This window comes from Triticum aestivum, chromosome 3D, assembly GCF_018294505.1.
Source record: "Triticum aestivum cultivar Chinese Spring chromosome 3D, IWGSC CS RefSeq v2.1, whole genome shotgun sequence".
NCBI classification, from domain to species: domain Eukaryota; kingdom Viridiplantae; phylum Streptophyta; class Magnoliopsida; order Poales; family Poaceae; genus Triticum; species Triticum aestivum.
Window position 1 is genome coordinate 21,886,526 of NC_057802.1, and position 11,539 is coordinate 21,898,064.

Below are 11,539 nucleotides of genomic sequence, written 5' to 3' on the forward strand. Positions count from 1 at the left end.
GAGGTCACTTCTCTCTAGCTATTAGCTAGATAACACAATATATGAAACCCCCAAATTAACCCTCCAAAACCCCCAACCCCCCTCCCCTTTAAAAAAAACAAAAAACCCAGCACTTGAGCTGCTGACGCGTGGATGCTTTTTGGTCCCGGTTGGTGTTACCAACCGGGACTAAAGGTCCTCCTGCCTAGGCTCGTCGCAGCGGCCACGTGGAGCCCCACCTGTCCCGGTTCGTAAGCGAACCGGGACTAAAGGTGTTGGGCTTTAGTCCCGGTTCCAGAACCGGGACAAATGGGCCTCTGGAACCGGGACAAATGGGCCTTTTTCTACTAGTGGTGGTGGATTGAAGGAGATATGTGCATCTCCCTACGCGTGTGGAAGGATAAGATGAGGAGCGATGGTGGACCCCGCATGCACACGTTGCTCGCATGAAGGGGAACAGAGTGGGGGAGCTGTGGGCGAATGAAGCGACTGGTGCATTTCCTAGCCGGTCGACAGGCAGGAATCGTTTTTCGTTTGCAAATGATGTTTTCTGCTTGTTTGATCGTGAAACAATACTCCATTCTTGAGCCTCCATCGCCCGAAAGGAAAAAAAATAATGTTTGATCTGGTCCCGAGCTGATATGCTCCCTGATGAACAGTAAAATCGAAAGAAATAGTAAAAGAATTCAAGAAATACTGATACTTTGATAAAATGTTTTCTGTGCTTGCAAAAAATTATCATGAAGTGACATTAATGGAAATCGTGAAAACCGATGCTCCAAAAATGTTATTTTTATAAAACCATCTCCGAGTGTTGATTTTGATTATTTTGCCATGTATGGCTTCTACGAATGTCATTTCATGTTAAAATTTTACAAGCACTCAAAACATTTATCAAAGTTTGCCAAAAAAAATCAGAATTTGTTGATTTGTTTTCATTTTTTTCAATTTTACTATTCATCAGCTCGGGAGCGGAAAGGACTTTCGGTTTGAAGGAATCATTTGCAATGTTGTCATCAATGTAGATTTTAAAGCTCACGCTCTTGAGGAAACTGAGAATTTGAATTTCCAATTCCTGAGAAAACAAACTTTAAAACGAGTGGCATTATCTCCAGAACAGAACTGGAGAACGAGCTGGCTACTCCGCTGCGTCCCTACTCTCCCCGCCGTTGACCAATCCGGCGACGTCCGCCACTCACCATGGCGCTTTCTAACCTTCGAGTTCAGGCCGGGCTAGCTTTTGAAGATAAGAGCTGTAATAGCTTTGGCACTTAATTCGGTTAATTATTTGGATGATCAGAATTCTCGGGAATTCTTTCTTGTGGCGCCAGGAACTTAGCGAGCCGGTCTTCCAATTTGGCATTGAACCGGTCTTATGCCATCTCCAAACGAGACCGTAAAGCTCCGGTATATGTTTGATTAGGCATTTGTGTTAACTTTTGCAATACAATGTGATCCTGCATCGGTGCATGAAGTGGTTCAAATGTTCATTTTTCGGCAAAGTGCAGACAAACATGGTAAAGCTACACCGGAGTCTGGACATTCATTTGACCAAACAAAAGCCTCCGCATTGCCATTCTCTCTTCTCATGCATGCCCCCCTCTCATCCCAACCGGACACCACACTACAAATAGGCCACCACATGCATTGTCTTCACCTACTTTTTCTCCTTTCATCGGATACTTTGTGATTAGTACTCCCTCCATTCCAAAATGTAGTGCTTCCTCTATCTCCGTGCTTCAACTTTGACCGTAAATTTAACTACCAAGACCGATTGCGGCGGGAGCAAAAATTATATCAGTGAATTCGTATTCGAAAGAAGTTTTTAATTATGTAATTTTTTCACCCGCCGCAGTCGGTCTCGTTCGTGTAATTGGATAGCTCACTTCGACATCACATCCGTGGACGACGTTCGGACATAAAAACAGATATATATACCGGAGACTTTTGTGGGTCGGCACTGGAGATGCCCTTAGGATCCACCACATCCGAATTCAGCGTGCCTGAGGCCCATTTTTCTCATACCATTTTTGGATTTTTTTTTTTTGGGTTTCCTGCAATCGGGAAAGGTCGACGAGAGACGACAAAAGGAGACGTACTACATATGATGGGCCCGGATGCTTTACTCCACGGGAGTGCATGCAATGGACTCGGCTGGGATCTAGGTGAGCTCTCTGGCCTGTCCACTCGGCCACTTGCCCACCACCTTGCTTGCTGCTCCGCTATCAGCGGGCCGGGCAAGGACAAGACTCCTAGACGCCGCCGGCAATTCCAGTCTCCAACCCATGGAAAAATCAACGGCGGTTTTGTCCATCAATGTTTTCTGAAAATCCCATACATACTCCCTCCATAAACTAATATAAGAGTGTTTAGATTACTAATTTAGTGATCTAAACGCTCTTATATTAGTTTACAGAGGAAGTACATTTTTTCGAACAAAATTGGATGTGCTCATTATCTACTATTCGGACATCTGGAAAAGAACTTCGCCATGCAAGCACTCTTCAGCACCTCACGACCTCTTATAACACTCTGCATTCACATGAGCCACACGGTTTTTGTTCAGATAAAGATAGAGAAAAATGTACGATGGTGCTTTTTCATAGGTTATTTTAACATATCAAACTTGATTAATAAAGGGTATGCACGGAGACATAAGGTCGTCTGGTCATGCATATACAACCAAAGAATTTAGTAGACTATTGGGTGCTCACAATCCTCGGCACATCTCTTTGAGTCTCTCTTTCTAAGAACCTTCTTCCCTCTCACTCACCTTATAATTAGTTAATCGAGTTAGTTGACCTATCTCCACTTCGTTAAGTCGTCAAATCCAATACTAGTATTGGCCACAAGAAAATAAAGCTTCCCTTACTTTTTTAGAAATTAAATATGCTTCCTTTTGTTTTGGTAACATTTGCATAATACTTCACAATTTTTTGGCTCCATGAGTAGAATCTTTTGCAACTTAGTCCATCACTTGCTTGTGAAATTGCCAACACTAGTTGCCTATAAAAAACTGACAATAATCAAACTCAAGAAAAAGGGTGACGTTACATGCATACCTATTCCTCGATGACGACACAGGCCTAGACTTTCTTCATACACGTGCACATCAAATGAGATAGCATATGTGTGGAAAAGAACGTTTGTATCGTTGCAAAGACTGTTTTAGCATCTAATTATATTGTGTAGACAAATCATATGTGTGGAAAAGGAACAACTATCAAATAAAACAATTAGTAAAGCTGCTAGTTTTGTTTACGCATGTATGGCACCCGTTTAATAAGTACCAAACAGACGGCTTGTGCACACCAACCTGTGGTTGGATGGTTAGGAGGACAGTGGTATCCGCATCTGACCAGAATTCAAGTCCTAGACTTGATATTGGTGCTCGCATTTTCTTGGATTTATTTTAGGCTATTCAGCGATGTTCGTTCAGTGGAAGTAGACGTTCCCGTTGACTACGAGACACCTATGGTGACTTCGTCAATCTCAAGATGCTATGCCAGCACAGTCTCTCGAAGGTGCTCATAAGGCTAGGGTGTGAATGCGTGCATCCATAGGAATGAGTGCGTGCATTCATAGGGATGAGTGTATGTGAGTGACTTTGATTGTACCCTGTTAAAAAAAGACGATGTGTGATGACTCCGAATTAATGCTATCCCATTACAGAAAAAGTATCCCTCAGTTAACAAGAGTTTTGGCTTTTACAATAATTCATTTAGTTTTGTGATTAATTACAACTCCAACCAAGATTCACACTCCCTTTGAAACCACCAATATTTTTCATAGTTGGATTAGGCTCAGTTAATCCTTATGCACTGGTATATACATAATCCCTAGCCAACCGAGAGGATCATGTCCAACATTGGAAAATACAAATTAACAAGGGTTGAATGGGTTGACCAGATAACCAAATTTATGTTCTTATCTTAATTGTCCAAACCTAAATGTACACGTGAAAAGCTGACTCACACTAATGAAATATTCTACAAACTAGATTTAATTCTAGTTTTCGGTCACATGCCATAGTGTTTGTAGTCAGATTATGGATACTGCCACGAGGCAGATCATTTTTGAATGGCCTGGGATTTTCTTTTTCTTTGTAAGCTGTTCTTTTCAGCATTGATGCTTTTCTTTTGCTTGGCGGCACGATAAACTCAAGCAAGTAAAATTGTATTTATTTATTTATTTATTTAGTAACTTCAAAATTTGTAAACGCTAGAACTATAACCATGTTACAAGAACTAAATTAGCCTGTTGAGGACATGGTTTGATTTAAGAAAAATCAAAAGTGTTCGATTCGTCGATGGTATATAGTATGAACTATGAAGGTGTGAATAAAGCATGTCCTTTCTAGATCACGAAGATCAACGAAAGGTCCTAGTAAGAAAGTACAAAGTACATGACAAACAAGAAGAAAGAAAATATGAGAAAACTAATATGTGTTTCTAAAACAGACGATGTTTAGATTTTCCACATTCTCGAATGAGCGACTTAATTTGACCAAAAATATGTGTACGAATATGCACATAAATAATTAGAAAAGACTGGGAAACTATTATTTTGGATAGGTAGACATTTTCTTTTAGGTTGCACAAAAGTATTATTGTGAGAAATCAATGATACAATTATAGCTAAGAAATTCAAATATAGTTTTTTAGGTTTTTGTTGTCAATTGTAAAGAAACTTGACTACACATTATTTTGGGAATAGAGCTAGTGTATTCATTATGCATGATAATTTTTAACACAGTACGTACCAAAAGTATATTGTTCATGCATATCTTCTTGACAATGTGACATTTTTTTACACTTGGCCATTTTTACTCATTCATGCGGGTTATGGATAGCCACCATATTGTACTACATGCATCAAGAACATTTTACCATAAACCAATACATGAACATCCAAGTTGCTAAATAAAGTAATATCTAGCTCCCATGCTTTTGCTACACGGCAGAAAATCACATGTAATATGGAGCTTTGTGAGGGTGCAAAAAATAAAATCTCCACCAATCACGTCAAATTAACCAAAAACTGGATATGCCCGGAAATATTACTCCACTTCCACACATATCGTGTACACAGGTAGATGCATCCCCACAATATCTATATATACACCAACACATGTGTACACACCCCACAACAACCACCTTCATCTTGGTCCAGCCCTAGCTAGAACAGCTAAGAAACACACAACTCCAAGAACACACGCCAAGAAACCAAAGAAAAGCAAGCAGCCATGGGGGTGGAAATCCTGAGCTCCACGGTGGAGCACTACTCCCAGTACTCTTCCAGCGCGTCCACGGCCACGACGGAGTCAGGCGCCGCCGGAAGATCGCCGATGGCTCTGAGCCTGCCAGTCGCCATCGCCGACGAGTCCGTGACCTCGCGGTCGACATCGGCGCAGTTGGCGTTGTCGCGGTTCAAGGGCGTGGTGCCGCAGCCCAACGGGCGGTGGGGCTCCCAGATCTACGAGCGCCACGCTCGCGTCTGGCTCGGCACGTTCGCGGACCAGGACTTGGCGGCGCGCGCCTACGATGTAGCCGCGCTCAGGTACCGCGGCCGCGATGCCGCCACCAACTTCCCGTGCGCGGCCGCGGAGCCGGAGCTCGCCTTCCTGGCAGCGCACTCAAAGGCCGAGATCGTCGACATGCTCCGGAAGCACACCTACGCCGACGAGCTCCGCCAGGGTCTGCGACGCGGCCGCGGCATGGGGACGCGCGCGCAGCCGACGCCATCGTGGGCGCGGGAGCCCCTCTTCGAGAAGGCCGTGACCCCAAGCGATGTCGGCAAGCTCAATCGCCTCGTGGTGCCGAAGCAACACGCCGAGAAGCACTTCCCTCTGAAGCGCACCCCGGAGACGACGACCACCACCGGCAACGGCGTGCTGCTCAACTTTGAGGACGGTGAGGGGAAGGTGTGGAGGTTCCGGTACTCGTATTGGAACAGCAGCCAGAGCTACGTGCTCACAAAGGGCTGGAGTCGCTTCGTCCGGGAGAAGGGCCTCGCTGCCGGCGACTCCATCGTGTTCTCGTGCTCGGCGTACGGCCAGGAGAAGCAGTTCTTCATCAACTGCAAGAAGAACACGACCGTGAACGGTGGCAAATCGGCGTCGCCGCTGCCGGTAGTGGAGACTGCCAAAGGAGAACAAGTCCGCGTCGTTAGGCTGTTCGGTGTTGACATCGCCGGAGTAAAGAGGGGGCGAGCGGCGACGGCGGAGCATGGCCCGCCGGAGTTGTTCAAGAGGCAATGCGTGGCACACGGTCAGCACTCTCCTGCCCTAGGTGCCTTCGTCTTATAGCATCTGCACATACAGCTCTATATATTTATACTTTTCCTCCCTTTTCTTATTGTTGTTAAATGACATATACTCCTATATGTTGATCCTGTTCGTGGATTAGATAAAATTCTCTGGAGAACTCAATTTCAAGTCGGATTGCAAATTGAGTTGTAGTAATATGTAATTATGTGTGTGTGCATAACTAGGAATTCTAGCTAGAGAGGTCATAGTAACCCGACGATGTTTGTTGCACATCTATGTATGTACTATCATTTTGGCACATTAAAAAGTTCCATTCTGCCTTCTCATCAAGAGATGTGTTTGTGTATGTTTCAATGAAAATTTGTTCACTGCTTAATATATTGGCAATATTGATTTTGCTACACCAATTGATATCCGCTCAGCCACTATATGAGCAAGCAGTTAAAAATGTTTACTAAACCAGTATTTTGCAACATGCATGCAGGAAAAAAAATTGGGCGCTGAATTGCTTGCTGGCCCTGGATTGTTACAATCGATTTCATTAATTCAGTCGTATGCATAGATTAGTCATTGTCATATTCAATTGCACCCATTTTTGGCATTTATTGCTTTATGCTGCTTGAGTTTATCATAAATTCGAGAAGTCATCTTGTTGTTGGGGAACGTAGTAATTTCAAAAAAATTCTACGCACACACAAGATCATGGTGATGCATAGCAACGAGAGGGGAGAGTATTGTCCACGTACCCTCGTAGACCGAAAGCGGAAGCGTTAGCACAACGCGGTTGATGTAGTCGTACGTCTTCACGATCCGACCGATCAAGTACCGAACGCACGGCACCTCCGAGTTCAGCACACGTTCAGCTCGATGACATCCCTCGAACTCCGATCCAGCCGAGCTTTAAGGGAGAGTTCCGTCAGCACGACGGCGTGATGACGATGATGATGTTCTACCGACGCAGGGCTTCGCCTAAGCACCGCTACGATATTATCGAGGTAGATTATGGTGGAGGAGGGCACCGCACACCGCTAAGAGATCAAGAGATCAATTGTTGTGTCTTTGGGATGCCCCCCTGCCCCCGTATATAAAGGAGCAAGGGGGGAGGCGGCCGGCCTAGGAGGAGGGCGCGCCAAGGGGGGAGTCCTACTCCCACCGGGAGTAGGACTCCTCCTTTCCTTGTTGGAGTAGGAGAAGGGAAGGGAGAAGGAGAAGGAAGGAAGGGGGCGCCCCCCCTCCCTAGTCCAATTCGGACTAGTCCATGGGGAGGGGTGCGGCCACCCTTTGGGGCCTTTCTCTCCTTTCCCGTATGGCCCATTAAGGCCCAATACGAATTCCCGTAACTCTCCGGTACTCCGAAAAATACCCGAATCACTCGGAACCTTTCCGATGTCCGAATATAGTCGTCCAATATATCGATCTTTACGTCTCGACCATTTCGAGACTCCTCGTCATGTCCCTGATCTCATCCGGGACTCCGAACTCCTTCGGTACATCAAAACACATAAACTCATAATATAACTGTCATCTAACTTTAAGCGTGCGGACCCTACGGGTTCGAGAACTATGTAGACATGACCGAGACACGTCTCCGGTCAATAACCAATAGCGGAAGCTGGATGCTCATATTGGCTCCCACATATTCTACGAAAATCTTTATCGGTCAAACTGCATAACAGCATACGTTGTTCCCTTTGTCATCGGTATGTTACTCACTACTACAAAAACAACTATAGCCAATATGGACACTAATGACGCACTATGCATGTGGTGCGCCATTACTAAATAGTAATGACGCACCATGTGTTGGTGCGCCATTAGTGTGCAAATACTAATGACGCACCACTCCCACGGTGCGCCATTAGTAAATATGTTTCAATTTTTTTCTTCAAATTTTTATTTTATTTTATTTTTTAAACTACTAATGGCGCACCGTGGGTGTGGTGCGCCATTACTAGTTGAACTAGTAAAGGCGCACCACTCTCACGGTGCGCCATTAGTAGTTTGGCCCAAACATTCCCGCGAATGCACCCCCCGGACCGCCTTTTTAGTTTTTTAAAAAATAAAAGAAAATGATAGAAATGTAAAAAAGATAAAAAAATAAGATTCCCATGTGATATGTGGTCTAGTTGTTAGCAAAATTTACAAACATGAATTTTCGATTTTTTTGCAAAATCTCTCGAGAATTTGTAAAATGGGCATAACTTTTGCATACGAACTCGGATGAAAAAGTTTTTTATATGAAAAATCATCTACTCCAAAAGATACATCCAAATTTAACAGGGGGAACCTCATTAAACATTTTCAAAATCCTCAAAAACCTAACAGAAAAAAGGTACGGGGCTTTCAAGATCTAAAGGCAAAAAAATTCAAAAAATTTCAAACTTACTAGTGACGCACCGTTTGCTAGGTGCGCCACTAGTAACAGAAAAAAAATATTGGTTTCGAATTTTTTTTTGGTATTTTTTTTAAAATGATAGGTAATATGACAGGGAAGTTTGAAATATTTTTCAAAATTTCATCATACTCATGAATATGAACAAAGTCGTAGACATCAACAAGGTTTAATAGGATTGATATGATAGATATATCAACAAGTGGCTGCTAAGTGAGGTGGTGCTGGGGTTGGATAGAACTGCGAAGTTAAGCGTGCTCAGGCTGGAGTAGTGTGAGGATGGGTGACCTTCTAGGAAGTTTGACCACTTAGTGCGATTTGACTTAAGATTAAGCATATTCACCCGAGATTAAGCCATACTGACCCGAGATTAAGAAAAAAACAAAAAAAAATTGAAAAAAATATTTCTGAAAAAATATTTGAATTTTTTTTGTTACTAATGGCGCACTTCTATGTGGTGTGCCATTACTAAGTCAGATAGTAATGGCGCACCGTGGGCTATACTAATGGCGCCTTGTGCACCATTAGTATCTGGTATACTAATGGCGCACCAGGGGTGCGCCATTAGTACGTCGCGTCTTCCTTCGATTCCTTATGCGGGATATCCAATCAATTAGAATTCAGGTTAAAGAGGGTCTTTATCCTCGTCGTATTCTTTATATGGAAATCCGGGGCCAGGGGATCATTCCCTTGACTCGTACTGATGATCAATTTTTTACTCCACGAGAAATTGAACAAAAAGCTGCCGAATTGGCCTATTTCTTGCGCGTACCAATTGAAGTATTTTGAGGTATCTTTTTTGAACTGAGTTGAATGAAGAAAAGAAGAATTGGAAGAAGAAAAGTTTTCTCAACACGGGGAGGAAGTCCCTTCTAAATTGGATTTGTTATTGTAAGGGGATTTTTAAGTATTTATCTAAAGGAAGGAACAAACGAGGATAAGAGAAATTTGCTTTTAATTTTTCTTTATCCAAGTGAGATATATCGCATACTATTCTTCTTTTTTCATCCGAAAGGGCTTTTTTTAATTCTATTTCACTATTTCATTCCATCTAGATCTAAGAAAGAACCCAATGCACTGAAATTCCACTACTAACTAATATACAAAAAAGAAGAATAGATACAGGGTATCAAACCTATGTAGTTTTTTCTTCAAAGAAATAGAAATATCATGAAATAGAAATATCATCATATAGAGTCAGGGAATGGAATAGAGTCAGCGAATGAAGCATATTCATTAACAACTCCATTTACGGATCAAAAATGAAAAAAAGAAAGCATTGCCTTCTTTACTATATCTTGTATTTATCGTACTTTTGCCTTGGGGGGTCTCTTCCTCATTTAACAAATGTCTGGAACTTTGGATTAAGAATTGGTGGAATACCAGGCAATCCGAAACTCTCTTAACTGATATTCAAGAGAAAAGGATTCTAGAAAGATTCATATAATTAGAAGAACTTTCTCTCTTGGACGAGATGATAAAAGGGAAACTAAAGACACATGTACAAAAACCTCCTACAGGCCAATACACAAGGAAATAATACAATGGGTCAAAATAAATAATGAGGATCATCTCCATACCATTTTGCATTTCGCGACAAATATAATCTGTGTGGCTATTCTAAGTGGTTCTTTTTTTCTGGGTAAAGAGGATCTTGTCATTTTGAATTCTTGGGTTCAGGAATTCTTCTATAATTTAAATGACTCAATAAAAGCTTTTTTTATTCTTTTAGTTACTGATTTTTTTGTTGGATTTCACTCCACCCGTGGTTGGGAACTAGTAATTCGTTGGGTCTACAACGATTTTGGATGGGCTCCTAACGAGCTTATTTTCACTATTTTTGTTTGTACTTTTCCAGTAATTCTAGATACATGTTTGAAATTTTGGGTCTTTTTTTGTTTAAATCGTCTATCTCCTTCGCTTGTAGTCATTTATCATTCAATTAGTGAAGCATAAATTCATTTGATCTCCCGATATTAATATTAATCAAATTAGCAAGCATCTTTTTTAGAAAGAAAGCCCTGTTCCATTTTAGCAAAATTATTTCTATTTATACCTACTTTAAGGTATTCATCATTGCAGTACAACTGTTGCAGTAGAATGACAACAGATTCGTGTATAGGGAACTAGATTAGCTTAGCTACCTATCTAATTTATTGTAGAAATTCTGGGATCTGCGATTGGACATGGAAAATAGAAATACTTTTTCTTGGGTAAAGGAACAGATAACTCGATCGATTTCTGTATCGATCATGATATACGTAATAACTCAAACATCTATTTCAAATGCATATCCCATTTTTGCGCAGCAGGGTTATGAAAACCCACGAGAAGCAACTGAATGAATTGTATGTGCCAATTGCCATTTAGCTAGCAAGCCCGTCGATATTGAAGTTCCCCAAGCTGTGCTTCCCGATACTGTATTTGAAGCAGTTCTTCGAATTCCTTATGATATGCAATTGAAACAAGTTCTTGCTAATGGAAAAAAGGGAGGGTTGAATGTAGGTGCTGTTCTTATTTTCCCCGAGGGATTCGAATTAGCGCCGCCCGATCATATTTCCCCTGAGTTAAAAGAAAAGATAGGAAATCTTGCTTTTCAGAGTTATCGTCCCGATAAAAAAAACATTCTTGTGATAGGCCCTGTTCCCGGTAAGAAATATAGTGAAATTGTCTTTCCCATTCTTTCCCCTGATCCTGCTACGAAGAAAGATGCTCATTTCTTAAAATATCCCATATATGTAGGGGGAAACCGAGGAAGAGGACAGATCTATCCTGATGGTAGCAAGAGTAACAATACAGTCTATAATGCTACGTCAACAGGTATAGTAAGAAAAATACTACGTAAAGAAAAAGGGGGGTATGAAATATCCATAGTTGATGCATCAGATGGACGCCAAGTG

General features: G+C 42.0%; 1 protein-coding gene across 1 annotated transcript; it reads left to right on the forward strand.

Moving 5' to 3' along the window:
* Positions 1 to 4,536: 4,536 nt before the first annotated feature.
* On the forward strand, positions 4,537 to 6,981 carry LOC123073856 (AP2/ERF and B3 domain-containing protein Os01g0141000-like). Its single transcript, XM_044496867.1, has one exon. The coding sequence runs from the start codon at positions 5,225 to 5,227 to the stop codon at positions 6,284 to 6,286; it is 1,062 nt and encodes a 353-aa protein (XP_044352802.1). The 5' UTR covers positions 4,537 to 5,224; the 3' UTR covers positions 6,287 to 6,981.
* The last annotated feature ends 4,558 nt before the right edge of the window (positions 6,982 to 11,539 follow it).